Here is a 20,791-nt window from a genome sequence, read left to right on the forward strand (position 1 = left end):
TTGTTTTCTGACACTCTTCAGAGTTGACGATCTTTGATCAAGCTTCAGGGTTTTGATTTTTCTTTCTTCAATTTCAGCTAACAAGGGTGAATAACAATATCACCAAGAGGCTACAAGAGGGCCAGACACCTTGTCTAGCTTGAGCTTTCATCAAGCCCCGTGGTCTACTTCAAATTTATTGCTCGGGCGCCCGGACATCTACTATACAGTGTATTGCAGTCGAGGCTTTAGACCAAACGGAGTAGATTCATTGGCACAGTTCAAGTTCACGCGAGGTTCAAAGGGAGTTCTGATTGACCCCACACACGTTCGCTGTTCAGATGTTCCGACCACAGGGACCACTTGAGTACCACACCAAAGGTGGTGGTAGGTACAGGAGAGAAGGCATCCAACAATATGGGTATCTGCCGGGGGTAGTTCTTGCGTCGACAAACGACTCGGGTCAGGCGATTACATCCTGGCTGGAGAACTGCCAGGTCAAGCTTCAGCTGAGTATATGGTGCAGCCTTGTCTTGCTTATCGAAAGTGATTAATGGCCCGACGTCACGTCAGTCGAGGGTCTCTGGTCGCACAAGGTAACGGTAATCTTGAGTTGCCAATGATTAGTACCACTATTTGAATTTACTCCCAAAGATGGTTCGCTCGACCTGCTGCAATTTCGAGCCTTCAAGGACCCACATTAAGAGTCTGGCACTCTATCTGAACGAGGCGGATGATGAAAGAAATCATTTAAATCATTTACTGATGTCTCCAGCATTACTTTGATACTCCGACTCAAATATGCAACTCCGACTCGTTCTCCATATCGTTTCGATTTTTGCGCATCCATCGAACGTGCGCTTACTCTCATATCACAGTATATATTTTCTGATCAATCAAAGGTCAACGGGTCGCTGCTGGGAAGTGTTTCTTTAAATAAAAATGTCTGAAGTGTCTGCTCCGGGACTCAGCTGAGGACATTGGGATATCGGGGGTCACGGAAGTGGGTATATTATATTATTCCAGATAGTTCTATCCTTTTGCTCTTTCTTGATAAAACCTATTCTATAGACCTGTTCTGACTCTGTCGTGGAGATAAACCGTTTTTTGCCTATCATTTCTGATACCTCCTTGACCTTACTTCTTTCTTCCTCGCAAACAGCGTCCAAAGTTATATGGCTTTTTTCCTACCGAAAGACTAAACCATCAGTATTTAACAACAGTATAAAATCGAGGGCCTGAGAGCAAAAATTCACTGTCCCCTTTCATGTGCTGGTACTGAACTGAAGTGAATTTAGCCCAAGTTCAAGGATTTACAAAAACGAAGGGTTTCCGGCGCGTTAAGATCGCAGTGAAATAGGGAAAGCGTGGCCCGGCCAACTCGGTAGAAGTTTCCCACGAAGGTTAGGTAACCATCGCGTCCTTTTTTACAGTTGATGTTCTTTCATCCCTTCCATTACTTATATCCACGCTAAACATCAATCCACCTGGAAACTACTTGACTTATAATGCACAAATAAATGTCACTTTAAAGATGTCGAAAACTTGCTGGAAATAAGGCAGGGACTTCCACTCCAATGGCACGAACCGGCTATATTGACGTCGATTGTTCATCGATGGACCTCGCGGAACGCTGAAGATCGTCTGGATCACTCACCGAGAATGTTCCAAAAAAATCGCAAGAGGAACCTCCCAACGTCCCGGAAGATGCTGTGAAAAAGAGGACTTGAAGCGTAAACGATGCCCGCCTGAAACGATGCGGGTGTTACAATAGGATCGAGAGGCTTTTTTCTGTAACTATTACTCCACATTTCCTCCCATATTCGTCTGAAAAAGTGTTTCCATCAGATTGTATTGCTCAGTTTCTCGCGCGACGTAGACTCGGATATCCGACCCGTTTCCATAACGAGATGCATAGACCTGCCTCTCGACCGCGTTTCTCGTCGGTTGATCATTCGAACTCTCGATCAAACGAAGTTTCAGGAAGTCATCGATCAGGGAAAGCTCATATACATACATCGAGTTGCTACTTCTCACACTTGCAGCTGCTTGAGTGTGTGGTCACTGTGAGTCTTCCATATGCTGCGGCGTTTCCCTACATTACCTACAATCATTGATCATTCGTTGACTGATTTCTTCTGATTTAACTGCGGCCATTACTCTAGTTTATGATTAACCACAACGTCATCCAAGAGAAGTCGGGGTGCGTGTACTAAAACCTAGCTTCCAAGGGGCCCGGAGCAGACTATTAATCATGCATTACCACGACGTCCAACCTCAGTCGAGTGTCGCGCGCCGTAACGTGGTTTCTGATCGGCGGGAGTAGGCGATAGCACGTTTCAAATGATGAATGGCATAGAGATTTAGGTGTGGATGGGCAAATCTTAGGCTTCTCGGTGAATGGTGAAATACCGGAATTCCGTCAGGAACATGTGCCCCGTTCTTTGTGAGCCTTCCCGTCCAAGCGCAAACCGTGGGTTAGGCGGCCTAGTTTGACTCCAATCTTACTGAATACGTACGACTGGAAAACCACTAAAGATTGGCTACTTTGTGCCGTAAGCAGGTGCGTGTTTTGACTCCCGTATTCTGTAGGTCTCCCCTACTAATTGAAGGTCTGGATTCAACTAGAGATAACAATTACGGGCATAGGCTTGGCATTCTGATCCTTTCTCAAGGAAATACTCAATGCCTGCTCATCTCAACAGCTATCAGCTCGTTCTTCTCCGCACGTTCAGTGCGGATTCCTAATTATAGCCAGATTACACAAGAATGCACAGTTATCACGCATCCATCATCACCGGGGCAAGCGGGTAAGACTTTGTTTTCTACAGCTTTACATTCTCATATCCCGTTTTAGGTTCATATCACCTCGATACCTACAGCAGGACGAGGTTAGTTGAGAACAGATCGCTTTGAAGCACAGATAATCAAACTGTGGTTTAATAGATATTGAACCACATATAATATTAAATTAACATTAAACTAAAGAGCAAGTTCAACTGCAAGTTGACCCAAATTGAGTTCAACTGTGCAGTTCAACCAAACTGCATTACTCTAAGGTACTTGTGAAATGTTGGGTTTTTATACTAAGTAATTCTAACCTCTAAGAACAAGTAGAAGAATATGATAAGTACAAAATGCAGTGTAGTGTAATAGTGAGTAGCATTATTGTTAATAAAGTATAGAACCAATGAAGGCTGATGTTAATGATTTTGATTGTGTTACACCTGCGTGTGGTCCCGTGGGTACTTACCATTTTTGGATGTGGCTGTGTAAAACCTACCAGTAGGGAAATTAGTCACACATAACCTTTTATAGTAAGTGGGAAAGAAGGCACACACACGTTATACTATCCTTCCACTTCTCTTAGACTCTGGATCATCTTGGTACAAAATACTTTTTATACCATTTCATGATTGTGTTGAATGAACTCCAAAGTTGAACTTGGGGGAGTTCAACATACAGTTGAACTTCCGGGTTGAGCTCAATCATGAGTTGAACTTGATTTTGTTCAAGTTTGAGTTGAACTTGAGGACTGTTGAGTTTATTCAGCACACAAGTTGAGTACTAAATCAGAAATAGTATTTTATACCAAGATGAACTAGAGTCTAAGAGAAGTGGAAGGATAGTATAACGTGTGTGTGCCTTCTTTCCCACTTACTATAAAAGGTTATGTGTGACTAATTTCCCTACTGGTAGGTTTTACACAGCCACATCCAAAAATGGTAAGTACCCACGGGACCACATGCAGGTGTAACACAATCAAAATCATTAACATCAGCCTTCATTGGTTCTATACTTTATTAACAATAATGCTACTCACTATTACACTACACTGCATTTTGTACTTATCATATTCTTCTACTTGTTCTTAGAGGTTAGAATTACTTAGTATAAAAACCCAACATTTCACAAGTACCTTAGAGTAATGCAGTTTGGTTGAACTGCACAGTTGAACTCAATTTGGGTCAACTTGCAGTTGAACTTGCTCTTTAGTTTAATGTTAATTTAATATTATATGCAGTTCAATATCTATTAAACCACAGTTTGATTATCTGTGCTTCAAAGCGATCTGTTCTCAACTAATCTCGTCCTACTTTTCTCGATACAAACACGCTGGAGCCTCGCGGCTGAAGTTCAGCCGTTCCTGGAAGTTTCTTCATGTTCACTCCTTCCAATCATAACTACTGTTTACCCGGTGATCGGCGACTAGTTGACTTGCGATTGCTGTTGACGTCTGCCTCGAGGATTTTCAAACGTCTGGGGTCTGAGAATTCCGATATCAGTTCGTAAGAATATCTTTCCACGATTGCTGTCGTCACTTAGGCTCAAAACTTTCCTAACTGATATGAAGTAATGATCGTGTTTTGTCAAGGCGTACTGATACTAAAATTCGAGGTTACAGCATCCTCCGATGTACCCTCTCAAAGGTGATATCCGCGACAAGCCACCTGCAAACATCACCTGGTGGCTCGCACGTCTCACTGCTTTCCCGCTTGTTCGCCGTCTTCGCCATGGTTTATGCTCGCCCAATGCCGTACGGTGGACAGAGGCACTTTCTGGTATTTTTGGAACGTACAATGACGATTAATCTTCTACCCATTGACGCCTTGCCAGGACAGACGATGAATGAATTGGTTCTTTTGACTCCGAAACGCGTTTTCATTGCTTTTGGGCCTTGTTCTGGTCAGCCTCGCGTTACCGAACCTGATTGCTGTTGCGTACTGACGGTTGTCGAACCCTTAGGTCGTCAACTCTGAACGTGTCTTCTGACCCCAGGATTCGGTTCATGGAACATTTAATGGGTAGCAACAAACGGGTCAGCAGATGAACGGACCTCTGTCAGGTTTTGGATCGGTATCGTTTCTGTCGGAATGGGATTTGGTCCGAGTTCCTTCCACACATACTAGTGCAAGTCACGAATACACGCTAATCTTTTTTCAAATCCTAGGACGACATCGTAGTGGGATTAGTCTCAGTGTCCTCACGAGCTCCAGAACTGCATTCCGCCACGGAGTGCTTTTGTTACTTCCGAAGTGCCGAGCGTTCGCTCGATCTCAGGTACAGCGAATAGAACATCGTCATCTCATGAGAAGACCTCCCACATTTCTGCTGTAGTTGATCTTCCATCCGTTCTGCCGAGCGTCTGTGTTGAAACCGATATACCCGGTGCTGTTCAAAGGTGAAGTCGTTTCCAGACAACTGTAATTGGGACAACGCAGATCACAATATTCATTGTTTTCCACGCCCATCACCAGGGTCGTAGTCACCTTTAGCACTTATCCTAATGGCCTTTGATGATCATGGGTCAAATTCATCCGCAATAACTATATTTGCCATGACACCGCTGAAGTTCTCTCAAAGTCTTGTTAGATCACATGCCCCACCTCCGGTGGGCAGGCCTAGAGAGGACTGGCAAGCGATATGGGCATGTGGCACGCAAATGACTAAACTACTGCAAGAGTCTGGGGGAAATGATTATTTGATGGGGTTTTCGAAGGCTTACAATGAGCAACATGTTGCCATCCTTGCAAAGGAAACCGATTAATTTGATTCAGATACCTCTCTCCGCCGCCATCCCAGTAACGTGACTCGGTTGAGCGCCTTCATTTAAAAGCCCCCACAAAGGTCGTCCCGTCATCGGCTTCCAAACAACCTCGAATTCTAGGCCTATTACCAACTTACTGTTTCCCCCCATGTGCAGACAAATCGCGTATGTCGCGTCGACCTCTCCACTCCCTGTATCGTCTGCGATGTTTCTCATTCTTTTTTTCACAGTGAAGGAACGCGCTGGGAAAAGTGTGGGGTTTGTATTACTCCGTTCAAACCGCTTGCCGAGACCATCTAGCTCATACACGCGTTCTCTTCCAGCATTTCCAAAGACACCTTGTCATCGCTATTCTGGATTGCAACTCCTCTCGCTGCGAACGAAGCTATCTGCACGACCGGGAATGTCGACAGCCGAGGTGTAAAAAAGTACGTTCCTGTCTTTTCCGAACTTGAAGAAGATTGGAACTGAACATCTAAACATCTGGAACAGAACTTCGGTCAAGAAATCCAGAGAGATATTGATAACGTCGATGAATTTTGCTTTGCGTGTATAGCCGCACAGGAAAGGGCGAGACGGCTTGGAGGAAACCAATAGAAAACCGAGATTGTCATGATGGGCGGATATCAGGCGACTGGGCCCCTCGGATTGATGCAACTCACGAAGGAGCCTATGATATTACATGATATAGTACTCACCCCCTACCCCATTGCATGTGAGCCTTGAGATATGGGATGTCTAGTAGAAGCATGGGCACAAGTTAGTATACAACATCCCATGATACAAAGTTGAATCTCATGTGGTCGAACGCGCCTAGCCCGGTTCGTGCGTCACCCAGTAGCGTGCCTAAGTAGTCGATATTTTAGCTCAGATTTCGATGCTACTCGCACTAATGATGTCCCATGAAGTTACAAACTCTCCGCGTCCGAAGGTAGTAAGTATGTCTTCCGATCGCGATATTCGGCCTCCAAGCCTCAACGGAGGGCTGTGACCTTTGTATGAACGACCGAATTCAAGAACGTTCGAATCGGAAGCTCCTTCGGAGTGATCCGACGTTGTACCAAGAGAACGTGTCAATTAAATAAACGGAGCTGAGAACGCACCGCCAGTACAGACGATTTCGTCACACGTGCGATTTGCCAGCAGCCGGTGCTCAATACGAAGAGAGACGGTGACGAGCTTTATGGATGGTCACCGGCTCTCTGGAACCACTGAGGCGATGGCGGGATGAAAGAGTAACTGACAGCAAATGTCGAAAAAAGGAGAAAAGGTAACGCCTATCGCACGAATCCGCGTTGAGACGTTCAACTAGGGCATAATTCGAGGCGAACATTCTCGTATCTTCGACACAATGCAAACCCGTACAATCCATTTGAATGAGCTTGAGTTAACTTCGATTTCGCTATCGGGCGCAGATAGAACAGTCGCCTGGCCATATCTCAGAGTCTTCTATCGGTTGTCCTGGTACGCGGTAAGAGAAAATATATAGCGAGAGTTGTTCAAACGTACGCAAAACTTGATTGGTGGATGTCGTTTCTTCCTGAGCGTTATCCGAGGTTATCCGCGAGCGACTGAGTTTATCAGAGTTCGTCCAACCGGTCAACCCAGGGCCCATATCTACCCAAAAACGTGCACGAGGCTCCTTATCTTTGCAACGCGGAGTGAAGAGCTTGCGTACTTATCAGAATTCGGTTTTTTTTTTTCTTTTTTTCGTTTGAGGCCGGGCGATCGGAGAACAGAAAGAAGATAATAGAGGTAAATTGATCAGGATGGTCTTTCGAAAAATAAGAATAGAAGATGTCACTAGCCTTCGATGGACCATCGGATGTGAAACATTCGTCGGACCGCAAAGCTTCAACTTCAATTTCGCCTTATTGACAACCATGGAGAAGGCAAACGAGTCCCCTAGGTTCGGTATGTAAAGATAAGGGTGTGAAGCCCAAAACCTAGGTTAACCTTCACACCGTGAGACGCCTGTTCCGAGATAGGTACCGGGGCCGCAAGGCTCGATAAGAGTGCAGGGAACCGCGAGTTAGGCATCTGAAGTCGCGGTAACCTTTGCTCGTTACGTGTGTATCGTATTCCGTAGTATTCGGGGAGCGAGAGGAAGTGGAGGCAGATAAAGTGGTGATAGTAAGATGTCAAGCTTCAAGTCGCATGTTCGCTGCCAGCGATTATATCAAGCACCGTCTAAAGTGGTTCATGTTGAATTTGGGATACTCGACTGCCCATACGAGGGATCATAATATCAGTGCACAAACGGAAAGAGCAATCAACATACATATAGGATTGTATTTCGGGATCTCGTGTATGCAAACTTTTATACTTAGCAAGAACTCCTCAGGCTTGCACGACAACCGCGACAGAATTCTGCTCCAGAACAACGCTCGGTCCGGCCTAAGTTGTTAGAGGAAAGATAACATGAGAATCGAAGTACTACTCGTGGATTCAAATCTGACTTACCCCGATCAAATGCATCCTTGAAACTTGCAACAAAGCATTTCCCACTGGTGGTCCACCAACGTCAGGCAGAGGCAAAGTAAGGGTAAGATTCTGATAAGGGTTTCCCGGTATTTCTCGTATCTGAGGATCGAATATGCCGGTATAGAGTACTGTCCCCATCCGGGTACCTGGTGAAGGGCATGGATTGAGGTCGGTACCTGCGCCGCAGTGCAAGATTCCGACAGCTAATCCAGCTTCACGGAAACCTTGGAGACTATTCTGAGAAGTGGGTCAGTCCAAAGGGAGGAGCAGTCGAAAGCGGCGACGACTTACGGGGCGAACAATCTGCAAGGTAGAGGATTGGCCCTGGTGAAGCGTAGCTCCCTGAGACGGAACACGAATATAGCTCGCTTGACCCAACACCGATGTGACGAGGAACGGAATAGCGAGCAAGGATTTGGAGATCTTCATGTTCGTGGGGATGTATGCGATGTAGACGACGATGAGGAATGGTGGATTCGTTAACTTATAGTCCCAACTGCGGTCGATTTGCTTATGGTAAATTGAAGAGGCGGCCATTAATGGCCGACATAGGTAGAAAATTATATGGTGAATGACAGGGTATGAGTGAATAGTGAACGGGACGTGTACTGTCAGTGGTAACAGGTGTTACCCAGTGCAATGGTGTTGAGGTATGTATGTATAGCAATCTGTCAAAGGCAGTTCATGGCCACAGCCGCTTAAATGAACGTCCCTGTCTTTCGCAACGGGCTGTTGGCATACAGGGGACCGGAAGTAGGGGAAAGAGGGAACGTAGGAACCGATGGAGCGAGGCTGACATGAGGTAGACCTCTCCATTGGTGGATAAGCGAGGTTGCGATTGTAGCACCGAGATTGTCGCGAGCATGACTATGAATATGCAAGCCTTGACGATCCTAGATATTGAGGACTGAGTTTAGGTATGAGATAAGAGGCGAAATATCGCTTGGAGAAAGAGTTCGACGAGAAAAAATAGATGGAGATAGAATCTTACCTGTGTCCTTATATCAAATAAGGGGGGAAAAACTTTGGACTTCCTCTGCCCGGACTGGATATATCCTCTCTCTGTGAATCCTGTACTGAGTCTCCTACAGAGTGCTACACTTTCGGGGGGTTTTCGCAAGTCGAGATTTGAAATTTGATGCCTGACGCCTGAGATCTGAGACCTTCGAAGGCATGGAAGTTCGAGTAAAACCGTTTGGTTCATTCTGCATTGGTTCAAACCTGGCCATTAAGCACGAAAATTTTGATATAACGATATTGAATTGGTGTTCGCAATGGCAGAAACCTGGCGTCGGCGATCCGATTACATCGAGTGAACTTGCAAGCCAGAGGTCTATCGAGGAATACGAGGGCGAGGTAAAAGGGACGCCTGGGGAAAAAAATCCCTTTTTTGGTAGTCACATGTTCTCGGCCAGTCACATTAGTAACTCCGATAGGTTCCTCGCAGCAAATACTCATGGCGATGGTATGGGATACGAAACAGTCACCAGTCTAGTCACCGGTCACCATCGAAGGTCCAACGTTACTGCTATGCAATCTCAACATCCCAATCCACAAAAATCATCAGAAGAGTTACAGTACCTGATCTCCACATCGGATGATGATTTACCACCAAATTACTCTGCGCTAGATTGCGTTCGCGGCCAGGGTCAGAGAATTTAGGGAATGATGGTTGCCCGCGGCGTTGCCTTTCACCACCGCTTTCTTCATCGTTCGATTTCCCGTCTACATGCTCTCGGCCTCCATCTTCACTATCCTCGATCCCCCACCGCTACCAATCCCAGGGTATGTGAGCAGGGGCCCTGTATCACCCGAAGCCTTTGATACAGAATGCCATGTGAACCAACCCCCAAACCATCTCCTCTGAGATCTGATGCGGATCGACTCGACTCAATTGACTTTTGAAACTAGCCTATATTCCAAGATGCACATAGACTCGAGCGTGGCTACCCAGAAACTTATTTGAAAAGTTATTCAGTACGAGGAAAGGAGGATTTGGGAGATTCATCTCATACCAGTACTAGCTCTGGCGGATCCGACGTAGAGGCCGGGCAAGATGCTGGGAGGAGGAGTGGAGCGGCTTTTTGAGGAAGTTAAAGTGGAATTTAGATTGTGAGTTTTCCCCTTCACAACCTGTAGTCAGATCATGTGCATGACGCGTCTGACCTTTCGCTTGAAGTTTAATCTTGAGTCCTTCTCGGTCTTTGCACGGCGGCTGTCCGGTCGTAGAATAACTTCAATACGTGCACTTATAGCCGTCGGCACGTCTAGGATGTCCCCATGACCTCGGACTCATACCCGCCAGCGGTCCTTCGCTGGCCCACATATAACTGGCATGTCACGATTGAGAGCGGCGACTCGATGGGCGCGTGGAGATACTAAACGTGAGTGATTGATCTACGTTTAGGTGGAGCTCCAGGTTCTTGATGTAATGCTCGATTTAAGATGTGTTCTGATTGTACTTCTACAAAGACCTTCTCGACTCTCGAGGGACGGGTGTTTTCATTCCCGATAGCCCGCCACGGCGCTCACAACTCGGAAGGTTCCGAGTCAAGCCCATACTGCCAATAACAAGTGTTACCGCTGAGTCTCTCCCATCTAAATATCCCACATGAACATCCAAATCAAGCCTCTTTCTTTATAATTAGGGAACGCTACTACAGGCCGTAGAATGCAACGAAAAAGCTGTCAATGACGTGGGATTTTGCAAGGATTTATTCCAGACTACAAGTGACTTCAGCAAGGATGCGTGATCCTAAGCTAATGGTCAGTCTTGTCTCACAGGCACTACAAAAAAACGACTAACCACTCATCAATTATTGCGAACTGGCAAGTCGTAAACCACGCCACCCAAATCGCGTGTCCTTTTTCTCGCAGCATCAACGGCCCCATCCGAAGGGAGTTTGTACCAGTCACCGTAAAGGGCGCCATTTAACTCCTCGATGATGTACTTGAGAAGATTCTGCTTGCCCTTGTCATCGTCAAATTCAGACAACTGACGTTGAGCAGCGTCTCCACTGAAGTATGCAACGAGGTATGGTTTGACTGCCATGCTGAGAGAAAGTATGTCCGTCAGAGACCAATAAAAGAATCTTTGAAAGGATTTACCTGTATCAGGGAGAAATGAGGTGTATGTTGATAATTAGACCTCATTTTTTCGGAGGTTTTTATAGGTTTTTTCGATGTTGTACCAATACTTACCGTCTAGATACCATAATTACCGGCAAGGTCCCAGGCAGCCCTTAGGTAATGGCAAGGAAAATGAACATTGAATAGAAGTAATCTCCTTGTACTCTTTCAAGTTTCCTGATTATCGAATACCCCCGATGTCATTTACTAACGCGAACACAGACTAACTTGAAAAGTCATAAAAGAAGAGCTTCTTCCTCCGTGCGTGGCTTTAGGAACGTGTTGGGAGCGTGTATATACAACTTCACCGGTGAAATGACCATCCCGGAAAGCTTCGATGACGCTAGCGGCCGCAAGTGAACGTTTATGGAACCGCCCTTTGCTTTGGCTACGTGGGAGCAGGGACCGGGCTCTCCGTGTGTCGGGTCTCAGTCCAACTGGCCTCTGGCAAATACGAAAAGCGAAAAGCAAGGGCGAGGTATCATATATCATGCACTACAAGGGTTTGGGGCCCCCCACTTGATGTTGACATACGCGGGGATTACGGGGATGATTGCCAGCGGTCCTAGACGTCGAACAATCCGACAATGTACATACTTGTTGCAAAATTTGCAAGGCGTCGGAGCTTTTGGAGAACCGGTGAAATCACAATCTCGCCAGCTTCGGAACAAACTCGTAAGCTGGGACTGTGCAGGAGATTCTGGAAGACAGACGTCACTGCGATTTACATGAATATTTGATCTTCTCCAGTCACCAGTATGCGTAATCATTCAGAATTGGGCGCGGAAAGTTTCGGTATTGCACGATCCATATTCTCTTAGCGCATGGAGGGTGTTTTCGAGGTTCCGGTAAATCGCTGTATCGTAAGCCAGGTTTGTACAGAACTGGAATGTCCTAATATAGGCGGATCCCTGACATTATCGAAGGATGGATACCATGGAACTATCACGATGCACTACCTTGGAACAAGCTTTTGTACTTGCGGGACGCATTGCGAAGGTAGTCCCATTTCAGCGCAAAGTTCATCCAACATAATTGGCACCCAAGTTTCTCCAACTTGAAAGTAAAACCAATAGGTATGGCGCATGCTCCGAGTCGTGTGATGTCCGTACTCCGCAGTGAACAACGGGAACCTTCCGTCCACTACGGTCGTTGAGTGTTTAGAACAAACGACAGTGAACATGGAAGCAGCACTGGTATTCATTTGAGTCTGATAACACCATCACTAGGATGCCACTGACCTGTCATCTGCAATCCGGAGCTCTCGATGAGCCAGAAATGTGGTATCTGGACGGCAAGTCAGCGGTAAGTATTGGCACAACGTCGAAAACCTATAAAAGCCTCTAAAAAATGAGGTCTAATCATCAACACACACCTCATTTCTACCTGATACAGGTAACTCTTTTTCAAAGATTCTGTTATTGGCCTCTAACGGACATACTTTCTCTCAGCATGGCAGTAAAACCATACCTCGTTGCATACTTCAGTGGAGACGCTGCTCAACGTCAGTTGTCTGAATTTGACGACGACAAGAGCAAGCATGTTCTTCTCCGGTACATCATCGAGGAGTTAAATGGCGCCCTTTACGGTGACTGGTACAAACTCCCTTCGGATGGGGCTGTCGAGAATGCGAGACAAAGGACACGCGCTTTGGGTGGCGTGGTTTACGACTTGCCAGTTCGCACCAATTGATAAGTGTTAGTCGGTTTATCGTAGCACCTGTGACACGAGGCTGACTCCCATTAGGTTGAAGGACCACGTATCTCGCTAAAGCTACTTGTAGTCTGGAACATAAATACTTGCAAAAACCCACGTCATCGATAATTTTTCCGGGATTATACGGCTTGTAGTAGCGCTCCTGTGTATAATTGATAAAAAAAGAGATTTGATTTGGATGTTCATATGGGATCCTTAGATGGGAGAGACTCAGAGGTAACACAAGTTGCCATTGGCAGTATGGCTCGACTCGGAACCATGACAGCCTTCCGATCGGAGTTGTATCGCGCCGTGGCGGGCTATCGGGAATAAAAACACTCTTTGTGCGTAAGGTTTCCAGAGAGATTGATAGCGAAGACTTAGCTTGGTGAACCATACCACTCACGAGTCGCTGTACTATTTATCTGCGTGCGGTAAGATGAATCGCCCTGTAACCATTTCCGGTAATAAAAGACTTGAATGTTTGAAATGGTCATGCTTCTGTAGCCAACGTAAGAGTAAAACCCGCCAGGACGTCCGTACTTGTTACTTGATACAAGCAAGCTTTCCTAGAAGTCGCCAGTCGAGAGCTGTGGGTTTACCATAGTTGAGTTTGAGTATCCGACAGAGTAGTAACAGAGATATTTGAGTTTGAGCTGGGCATCGCAAATGAACCACACCGAGATGGTGATGGTTCAAATTCCAGAATGACCAATGACTTCCCTTTTCCCACCTTATCTCGAATTGGGACTTGATTTATCCCAAATCCATCGATATGTATCGGTTCCGAACTGATTTGCGTCTAATCTACCTAATTGAGTATTAGAGCACGTGCGTGTGGACGCTCGACGCGTCACAGGGGCTCGAACCCAAAATCCCCCTTGCCCTAGGTAGGAATCCCAGAGGAAATAATGACCGAAACCCTCTTGCAAAGTGACAGTGGGAACGAAAGAAAAGTGGATGTCATTCGTGGTGAGGGGTAACAGGGAGGAGACGTTGAAAGTGACAAACGTAATAAGTAAGGGAGAGCTATGTGTATGTGCGAGAGGGGAAGAGAGAGAAAAACGACAATGTAACAGCGGATAGTGAACAGGTTGAGAACCAACATTCGACAGAAGAGGGATGAGGTGAGGTGGCGTGAAGAAACGCAGCGACAACGACGTCCACAACTGAGGCCGAGGGAAACGTAGCAAAAATCAGCCATCATTACCGCATCGTCAATATAACATCATTATACAATCCGTCATAAAAAGAGAGGGAAATCAGCGCTCAGAACTCCAAGGTAAAAAGCTCAGAGGTAAAGAAAGGTTGAAAGCAGCCCCACTCTCCTCTCTCCTCAAGGCACCTCTAATTATATGATCCATCTCCCTAGAGAATGGCGCACCCCTTGCTTTTCTTGCCCTTGTTCGAACGGCTGAGGAGTGCTGCCCGTGTGGCATATTGGAAGACCTCTCGGACGCCCTCGCCTGTTTTGGCGGAGCACTCGAGATAGTGCTTGGCACCAATCTTCTGGGCAACAGCCATACCCTGACGACCAATGAGTTCACATGGAGAGATTGGGTAATTCTGAGTTGCTCACCTCTTCGGGTGTTACAGGCCGTTGACTCGTCTTTCTGAGCTCTTCAATGACTCTCTGATCGCGCCTCAAATCCTTTTTGCAGCCAACGAGGATGATGGGGAGCCCAGCACAGAAATGCATGACTTCAGATATCCACTAGAATACAGATGCCATCATCAGCAATGCTGTATAGGTCAAAAAACAACCACTTTGACGGCACCTTCTCTTGTACGTTGTCCAACGAATCCGGGCTGTCAACAGCAAAGCAGATGAGGATGACGTGGGAGTCAGGGTATGACAGAGGTCGGAGACGATCGTAATCTTCCTGTCCTGCCGTATCCCATAACGCCAGCTCGACGTGTTTGCCGTCAACTTCGACGTCGGCGACGTAGTTCTCGAAAACGGTGGGTACGTAAACCTACAATGCCGTTATTAGCATCAGGTTTTTGAGAGCAAAAAGAACGTAGCGAGAGAATGGGACAAATTGGATGAAAAGGTGGCTAAGAACACATACCTCAGGGAAAGTTCCTTTCGAGAAAACAATCAAAAGACATGTCTATTTCCCCACACCACAATACCCCAAGAAGCCAAAAACGGCAGTGGAAACGTCGTGCGTCACCAAGCGTTTACACATGAGCACACCCATGACGACCGCAAAACGACCAGAAATTCCAACGTTTTCGGTATGAGCGAATCCATTGCGAATGACGGAGAGAACATAGTTCCATAAAATTGAAGGAAGCAAAGCAAAAAGAATCAGTTAGCCTCGTACGATACTCTTAACAAGCAAAAAGGAAGCTCGAACCTTTCCACAAGCACCATCACCGACGATGACCAACTTTCTCCTAATTTCGGACATTCTTTCTGAGGAACGGTAGAGGGAAAAAACAATATAGGAGGAGAAGTTGGGACAAGACTAAGGTATATATGAACGCTGTTGAAGGGGCGACGCCCGTACGCTAAACACAGTTTCAAGCGGAGATCCAATTTGCACTGCCACCAATGTTATGTATATGGTAAGCAAACGGGTCCTGTACACCGTGGGAATACGCATGTGCGTAACTAGAGAAGCGTCCCGCTTTATCTGGAGGACCCCCACAACATGTTCCTACTCACATACTGTTCAAAAAACCGGCACGATCTCTCTTTGTCGTTGGTCGTCAATGGACTCATTCTTCCACGATGGCGGAGCATGATAGCCACCGACCGCTTCTCATGCCAGGCTTTGTTTCTATTTCCTTTACAAATGAGGGAGAACTTGAATTCCGATGATGGATGATGGAAGATGAACTGGAATGAGTCAGGGAAGATATACTGCGGAACGGATATATTGAAATGAATGTCGTCGGTCTCAGGCTCTCATCTGCGCTTTCAAGCTATGCTGATTATACAAGTGCAACTTCCTATCGACTGGGCCATCGTGTTCTGGGCCAAGTAGCTACATGGCGTAGGAAAACAGAGCGCAACGAACCATTGAATATCAATTCCGCAAAGGGATGTATAGCGGGGACAAGTTAAGATCTACCCTCTTTGTCGACGCATTCAATACGGTCATTATCCCGACCATTAATCCTATCGTTGCGGTATTTCAAGCCCGTCTTTGGAACACTAGGAATGAATTCAGCCCACTACATTTTTCGGTACGCTGAAACGTAACGGCACTCTCGGGTAGGCACATGATCCCAGTCCACTTCCTCCGAACGATGGTTCCAAAGTCACCATTCCGACCGTGCTCTCGAATGTTGAATCACGTCGCGTCCACGATATATATTATCTTCTTCGGCTCATAGTCCGAAAATTCACACCAACTTCAATTGATCAAGTGGACAAACTTCTCGTCCTTCTGATCCACAATCTTCTTCCCCCCCCTCAAATCATATGACACCAGGATGCTTCTTCACAAAGTCGAGGTATGGAACATTCGCCAAATATAAAGGAACACAGAACTCATGACTCTTGGTATATTTTAGTTATCTATTCATCTAGGGCTTTATAATCGAACCCGTTCACGATATCATCCCAAGTTCGAGGATGTTGCTGTCTCCGATTTATCTAAGCCTTTTATCGATACCTTTATCAGCGGTCGGACAAGAATTTCTTGTCGTCGACGGTATTATTGGAGGGGTTCCCCGTACTGGGAGCCCACCGGCGGAACCACAGCCGTTAAAAGTTGCCGCCACGACTCCAGGGGCACTGCGCGTTGTACAGAATTCTGGTGTTTGCGGTGAGCTGTGCTTTTTTTCAGTTTTCCTTCAACCCCGACTAAGAATTAAATGATATCTAGAAACCACACCAGGAGTCCAACAAGTTTCCGGCTATGGCGATTTAACAGCAACAGAGAGCATTTTGTGCGTCACGTTGTGGTAGGGTCCTGCGGGTCCCTGGTAGAATCATTCATCCCGATGAGTTTCTTGTTCACTTTGTTTTCTTGATGATCTTCTACTTGCGAACTTAAACAAAATTAAAACTTACTTATTTTCCTTTTCGAACGCAGAAGCACTTTTATTACAGCGTGAATCGCTTGCCATTGTATTTTTATGAATTCGTACCTTACGGTGAGCCTCCGATTCATGTTGTTTCCTTTCCTTTTCCCCTCCTACAAGTCCGCTCCCGCAAGGCCTCGTCCACCTGGCGGTAAAATTGCTTTATGCCGCGTTGGGACCTCATCCACCCCAAAGCGAAGTCTTAGTAGCGTCGACTGAGGCGGAATTGGTTCGGGAATGCCGTGGGTCAGAGGTCTAGCCTCCCCGTTATCTTATCAAGGAACCAAGTAGATAGTCCTTTTTAGAACTAGTTTTTTTTACTTACTTCTTTTACTCGCACGCTCGGACCCAGAGTCCGTTCATATAAACTGTCAATGCTGTACCGAATAATTAACTTTTTCTTTCTGCCTTTCTCCCCCTTCCTCTGAGCCAAAACCGAGCCCTGAATCTCTCCACTAAATCCCGAGCAAGAGCGAACATTAACAACATATATTTGAGCAAGATACGAGAAACAGTCACTTACGCTAAGTGTCAACTTCTTTGTTCTACACGAGTTCTCTAGATACATCACGTTCCTGCGGCGTCGTGGTCTTTTACGTTGTATCGTACTTCGAATATTTCGTAGTACTCTTCTTTTTTTTTATCTACCGTTACTTTGTCAGCCATCCGACCGGATCGACCTCAACCGTTTACCTGTCGACTAGACATTCCTGCCGCAGTGGAGCCCACCGCGAGGGATCTGGTTTTCCGAGATACTGACCTTACACTTTCTCTACAGAATACTTATGTCTTCTCAAGAACCTCAACCTTCGGGTTCCCAGAATCCAACGTCTCAGTCACGCCGAGACGCAAATCCTAATGTCGAGTCCGAAGAGTCTGATACTAATCCGATGTCGCGTCAAACGAGTCTGGGTTCTCAGATTCAATTACTGACTACTATGCCCTCTCCTGGAGCCGCCAATGCTCCTTATTTTACAGGTTCTCGCGCTACAGTCTTTCTAGAAGCCCTCAAGAGGATATGTGATGGCGCCGGACTTAACGAAGATGAGTCCGTTAATCAAATCTATTTTTACTCATCAATTTCGGTTCAAGATACTATTCGCTACAATGCTTCGTTCAACATCGACAAGAAGAAGAAGACTTGGGAAGCGGCTAAGAAGAGTTTCCTTCGACTTTATGGTTCTTCTGACCTCGCTCCGGCTGTCACTATCACGGACTTACAGAACTTTACGATGAAGCAAAATTCGAAGACTCCCTTTCTCACTCGTTCCGCTATCGAGCACTACTATCAAGCCTTTGAGAGGCTGAGCGGAGTTCTGATTTGCAATCGAACTATTACCGAAGCTGACGCTCGTTATTATTTTGTTTCAGGGTTACCTCAACCTCAACGAGAATGGCTTGAGAACCAGTTAGAAAACGAACGGAAGAGTAGAGAAACGGCGCCTTCAATCGACGAAGTACTCGACCTTCTTTACACGCGCTTCGATCCCAAACATCTGTTCTACGATCCTTGGAAGGCAATACGTTTCCCCGATCCCGATAGAGTCCAATTTGACGATGAAGGCGAACGTAAAGAACGCTTCAAAGCCGACAACAAGAAAGTAGACGCACGCCCGACTGGACAAGGTGTTCCTTCAACTTCTATTGACGACTTAGCGGCTCAACTCGAGGCCTTGAAGATCAATCAAGCGCAGGTGATGTCTTTACTTTCTTCTGTTCAAAATTCTCCGATACCTCAAAGCACGTCTTCAGGTTCTCAACCAAGACCAACGACTGGGTTATACGAATCCAAGCGCTGCTTCGTATGTGGGAAGGAAGGTCCACAACTTACTCACAAACTTCATCCCGCCCATTGTCCAGAAACTAAGTCTCTAGTCGATGAAGGATTGGTCAGATGGGACGAAAATCTTATGAAGTATACGTTGATTAATGGTAAAGATCTTCCTAAAGTTGCACGAACTCAACAAGGGGGAGTAGCGGCCTTCATTCGCGAACATCCGGCAATCGCAAGATCCGAATCGGCGAACGAGAAGCAACGTCAAGTTCGATTTGAACGAGATGCACCTCCTCATCAAACACCTTCACGTACTAGCAACTTGGATCTCTATATTGATGGACATCCGGCATTCACTAACGAAGTTTTCGATTCATCTAACGCTGAATACAATACTTACCCAGTTGACAGAACCGGTAGAGATTCGTCAACTAGATACGATCCGTTAGCAAGACGTGACCCTCATTCCAACAAAGGCAAAGATCAAGCTCGACCTAACAGACCGCTTCAAGGACCTGGCGTTCCTGGACCTTCAACTTCGCAACCTCAACCTTCGTCAGCACCACCTCCGAAGCCAAAGGAAAAGAACATCGAAATACTGCCGCCGACGAACCCTATCAATAGACGAGATGGATGGAAAGAGTCGGTACCTTCGAAGTCCAAGACTCAGAAGGATGTGAAGATGAACGAACCTAAATCCGATAAGCCCTCCTATCATTTTACTTCCGACGTACAACAGAAAGCTGATTCTAAAGCTATCTACGAACATATCATGTCGCAGATGGTTTCCCTTCCTATTCTACAAGTCATTGGCAGCAGTCCGAGTCTTCAAAAACTGTTTTCCGAAGCCACGAAGTCTAGGCGCGAATATTTGAACACGAAATCAGCTGAGTTCCTTCCTTATGATAATTTTGATGATTCCTATTCTCTCGAGGATACCGAATATACGGGAAACATCGTTCATTTGCATCTTACGGAACGCGACTTGCGTAATGACAGATACAAGGTTGACGACCTTGTCATAGGAGCTGAAGACGCTTCGATGGTTAGAGCCTTTCTTGCTCGAGCCTCAACAGCGATTTTGAAAGAACCGTCCAAAAAGTTCTTTGCTATGGTCACCGGAACGTTAGACGTTCAGATCAACGGTGTAACCTTTTCAGCTATGATTGATACTGGCTCTGAGCTTAACGTTGCGTCTGTCGACGTGCCTGATCGCGCTTCTCTTGCAGTTGACTTTGAAGGAATGAATTGGAGCCTTAAGGGTATCCACGGAAGGCCCGAACAACTTCATGGAGTGGTTATCGATGCTCCTATGAAACTCGGAAGACACGAATTCCCGCACCACATATTCGTTTCTCACCAGAAGATGGATAAGCAAGATATCATACTCGGACAACCCTTCCTCACGACGTACAGCGCCCGGATCCAATACCATCAAACAGGACTCGTCAATCTTTTGCTTTGGAAGGATCCAGAGGATGGTAAACGTGCTACGTTGACTATTAACCTAACACAGGCAAACGATCCTCGTAACAAGACTACTATTGGATGTCCACGCCACTCTCAATCCGCCCGAGTTGAGGAGTACGATTCCGACGAACAAAATTTCTAAAGATGGAGCCGCAACCACAGATCTTCCATGCGTCTCCAGCTGTTGTAGGAAGATCAATGTTAGCTTTGTTAGGAGACGCTGAGTATTCCGAATTTGAATTTCTTTTTGATGCTTCCCTTCCGCCCCAATATGATCCGCTACTTTACCATTCTATTAATGCTACCACCGATTATTCGATTCCTTTTGACACTTATGATACTTCTCCATGGATACGGCGTGCTCTCGCTGATTCATTTGATGCTTTTACAGGAAAAATTGCACCTCCGCCTCCAAAAAAATACAAGACCGTTGATAGAAAACATCGGCCAGTACCTACCTATTTTCCTAATCCCGCAGCTCAAGAATTCCAACCAATACCTCCGCCTGATGTTCTTCAACTTCCGACACATCCTCCTCCTTGGGAAACTCTGACTTTCGGTTCAAGAGTAACTCGAGAACGATGGGAGAGTATTCTTTCAAAAATAGATGTCAAGTCTTTTTCAAAACAAGAGATTGACCTACTCGCTTGGGTAGTTGTTAAAAGGGAGCA

The 20,791-nt window shown here is 46.1% G+C and overlaps 6 protein-coding genes across 6 annotated transcripts; 3 read left to right on the forward strand and 3 right to left on the reverse strand.

The window, feature by feature from the left end:
• Positions 1 to 6,329: 6,329 nt before the first annotated feature.
• On the reverse strand, positions 6,330 to 8,548 carry E1B28_012917 (uncharacterized protein; the record flags this gene model as incomplete). The annotated part of the gene is made up of 6 exons (XM_043158071.1): positions 6,330 to 6,373; positions 6,631 to 6,988; positions 7,037 to 7,751; positions 7,809 to 7,924; positions 7,991 to 8,248; positions 8,303 to 8,548. 3 exons carry the CDS (start codon positions 8,546 to 8,548, stop codon positions 7,868 to 7,870), a joined length of 561 nt encoding a protein of 186 aa, XP_043005442.1. The 3' UTR covers positions 6,330 to 6,373; positions 6,631 to 6,988; positions 7,037 to 7,751; positions 7,809 to 7,867.
• Positions 8,549 to 10,823: 2,275 nt separating this feature from the next.
• On the reverse strand, positions 10,824 to 11,063 carry E1B28_012918 (uncharacterized protein; the record flags this gene model as incomplete). Its single annotated transcript, XM_043158072.1, has 1 exon — positions 10,824 to 11,063. The coding sequence occupies one exon, from the start codon at positions 11,061 to 11,063 to the stop codon at positions 10,824 to 10,826; it is 240 nt and encodes a 79-aa protein (XP_043005443.1).
• Positions 11,064 to 12,592: 1,529 nt separating this feature from the next.
• E1B28_012919 (uncharacterized protein) lies at positions 12,593 to 12,832 on the forward strand (the record flags this gene model as incomplete). The annotated part of the gene is made up of 1 exon (XM_043158073.1): positions 12,593 to 12,832. One exon carries the CDS (start codon positions 12,593 to 12,595, stop codon positions 12,830 to 12,832), a length of 240 nt encoding a protein of 79 aa, XP_043005444.1.
• A 918-nt stretch (positions 12,833 to 13,750) lies between these two features.
• E1B28_012920 (uncharacterized protein) lies at positions 13,751 to 15,330 on the reverse strand. Its single transcript, XM_043158074.1, has 5 exons — positions 15,199 to 15,330; positions 14,908 to 14,949; positions 14,614 to 14,811; positions 14,415 to 14,549; positions 13,751 to 14,362 (listed from the first exon to the last, which is right to left on the reverse strand). Exons 1-5 carry the CDS (start codon positions 15,250 to 15,252, stop codon positions 14,204 to 14,206), a joined length of 588 nt encoding a protein of 195 aa, XP_043005445.1. The 5' UTR covers positions 15,253 to 15,330; the 3' UTR covers positions 13,751 to 14,203.
• Positions 15,331 to 16,424: 1,094 nt separating this feature from the next.
• On the forward strand, positions 16,425 to 16,760 carry E1B28_012921 (uncharacterized protein; the record flags this gene model as incomplete). Its single annotated transcript, XM_043158075.1, has 2 exons — positions 16,425 to 16,617; positions 16,678 to 16,760. 2 exons carry the CDS (start codon positions 16,425 to 16,427, stop codon positions 16,758 to 16,760), a joined length of 276 nt encoding a protein of 91 aa, XP_043005446.1.
• Positions 16,761 to 17,282: 522 nt separating this feature from the next.
• E1B28_012922 (uncharacterized protein) lies at positions 17,283 to 20,435 on the forward strand. Its single transcript, XM_043160824.1, has one exon. It carries the CDS (start codon positions 17,662 to 17,664, stop codon positions 20,260 to 20,262), a length of 2,601 nt encoding a protein of 866 aa, XP_043005447.1. The 5' UTR covers positions 17,283 to 17,661; the 3' UTR covers positions 20,263 to 20,435.
• The last annotated feature ends 356 nt before the right edge of the window (positions 20,436 to 20,791 follow it).

This window comes from Marasmius oreades, chromosome 8 (genome assembly GCF_018924745.1).
Source record: "Marasmius oreades isolate 03SP1 chromosome 8, whole genome shotgun sequence".
Lineage (NCBI taxonomy): Eukaryota > Fungi > Basidiomycota > Agaricomycetes > Agaricales > Marasmiaceae > Marasmius > Marasmius oreades.

Bases quoted from the DNA above. Each gene is read 5' to 3' on its own strand.
- E1B28_012920 (XM_043158074.1), bottom strand. From the start codon at position 15,252: ATGTCCGAAATTAGGAGAAAGTTGGTCATCGTCGGTGATGGTGCTTGT. The intron at 14,950-15,198 runs GTTCGAGCTTCC...GTGGGGAAATAG, and splicing joins GTGATGGTGCTTGTGGAAAG to ACATGTCTTTTGATTGTTTT. The intron at 14,550-14,613 runs GTGCCGTCAAAG...TCTGTATTCTAG, and splicing joins TGGACAACGTACAAGAGAAG to TGGATATCTGAAGTCATGCA.
- E1B28_012922 (XM_043160824.1), top strand. From the start codon at position 17,662: ATGTCTTCTCAAGAACCTCAACCTTCGGGTTCCCAGAATCCAACGTCT.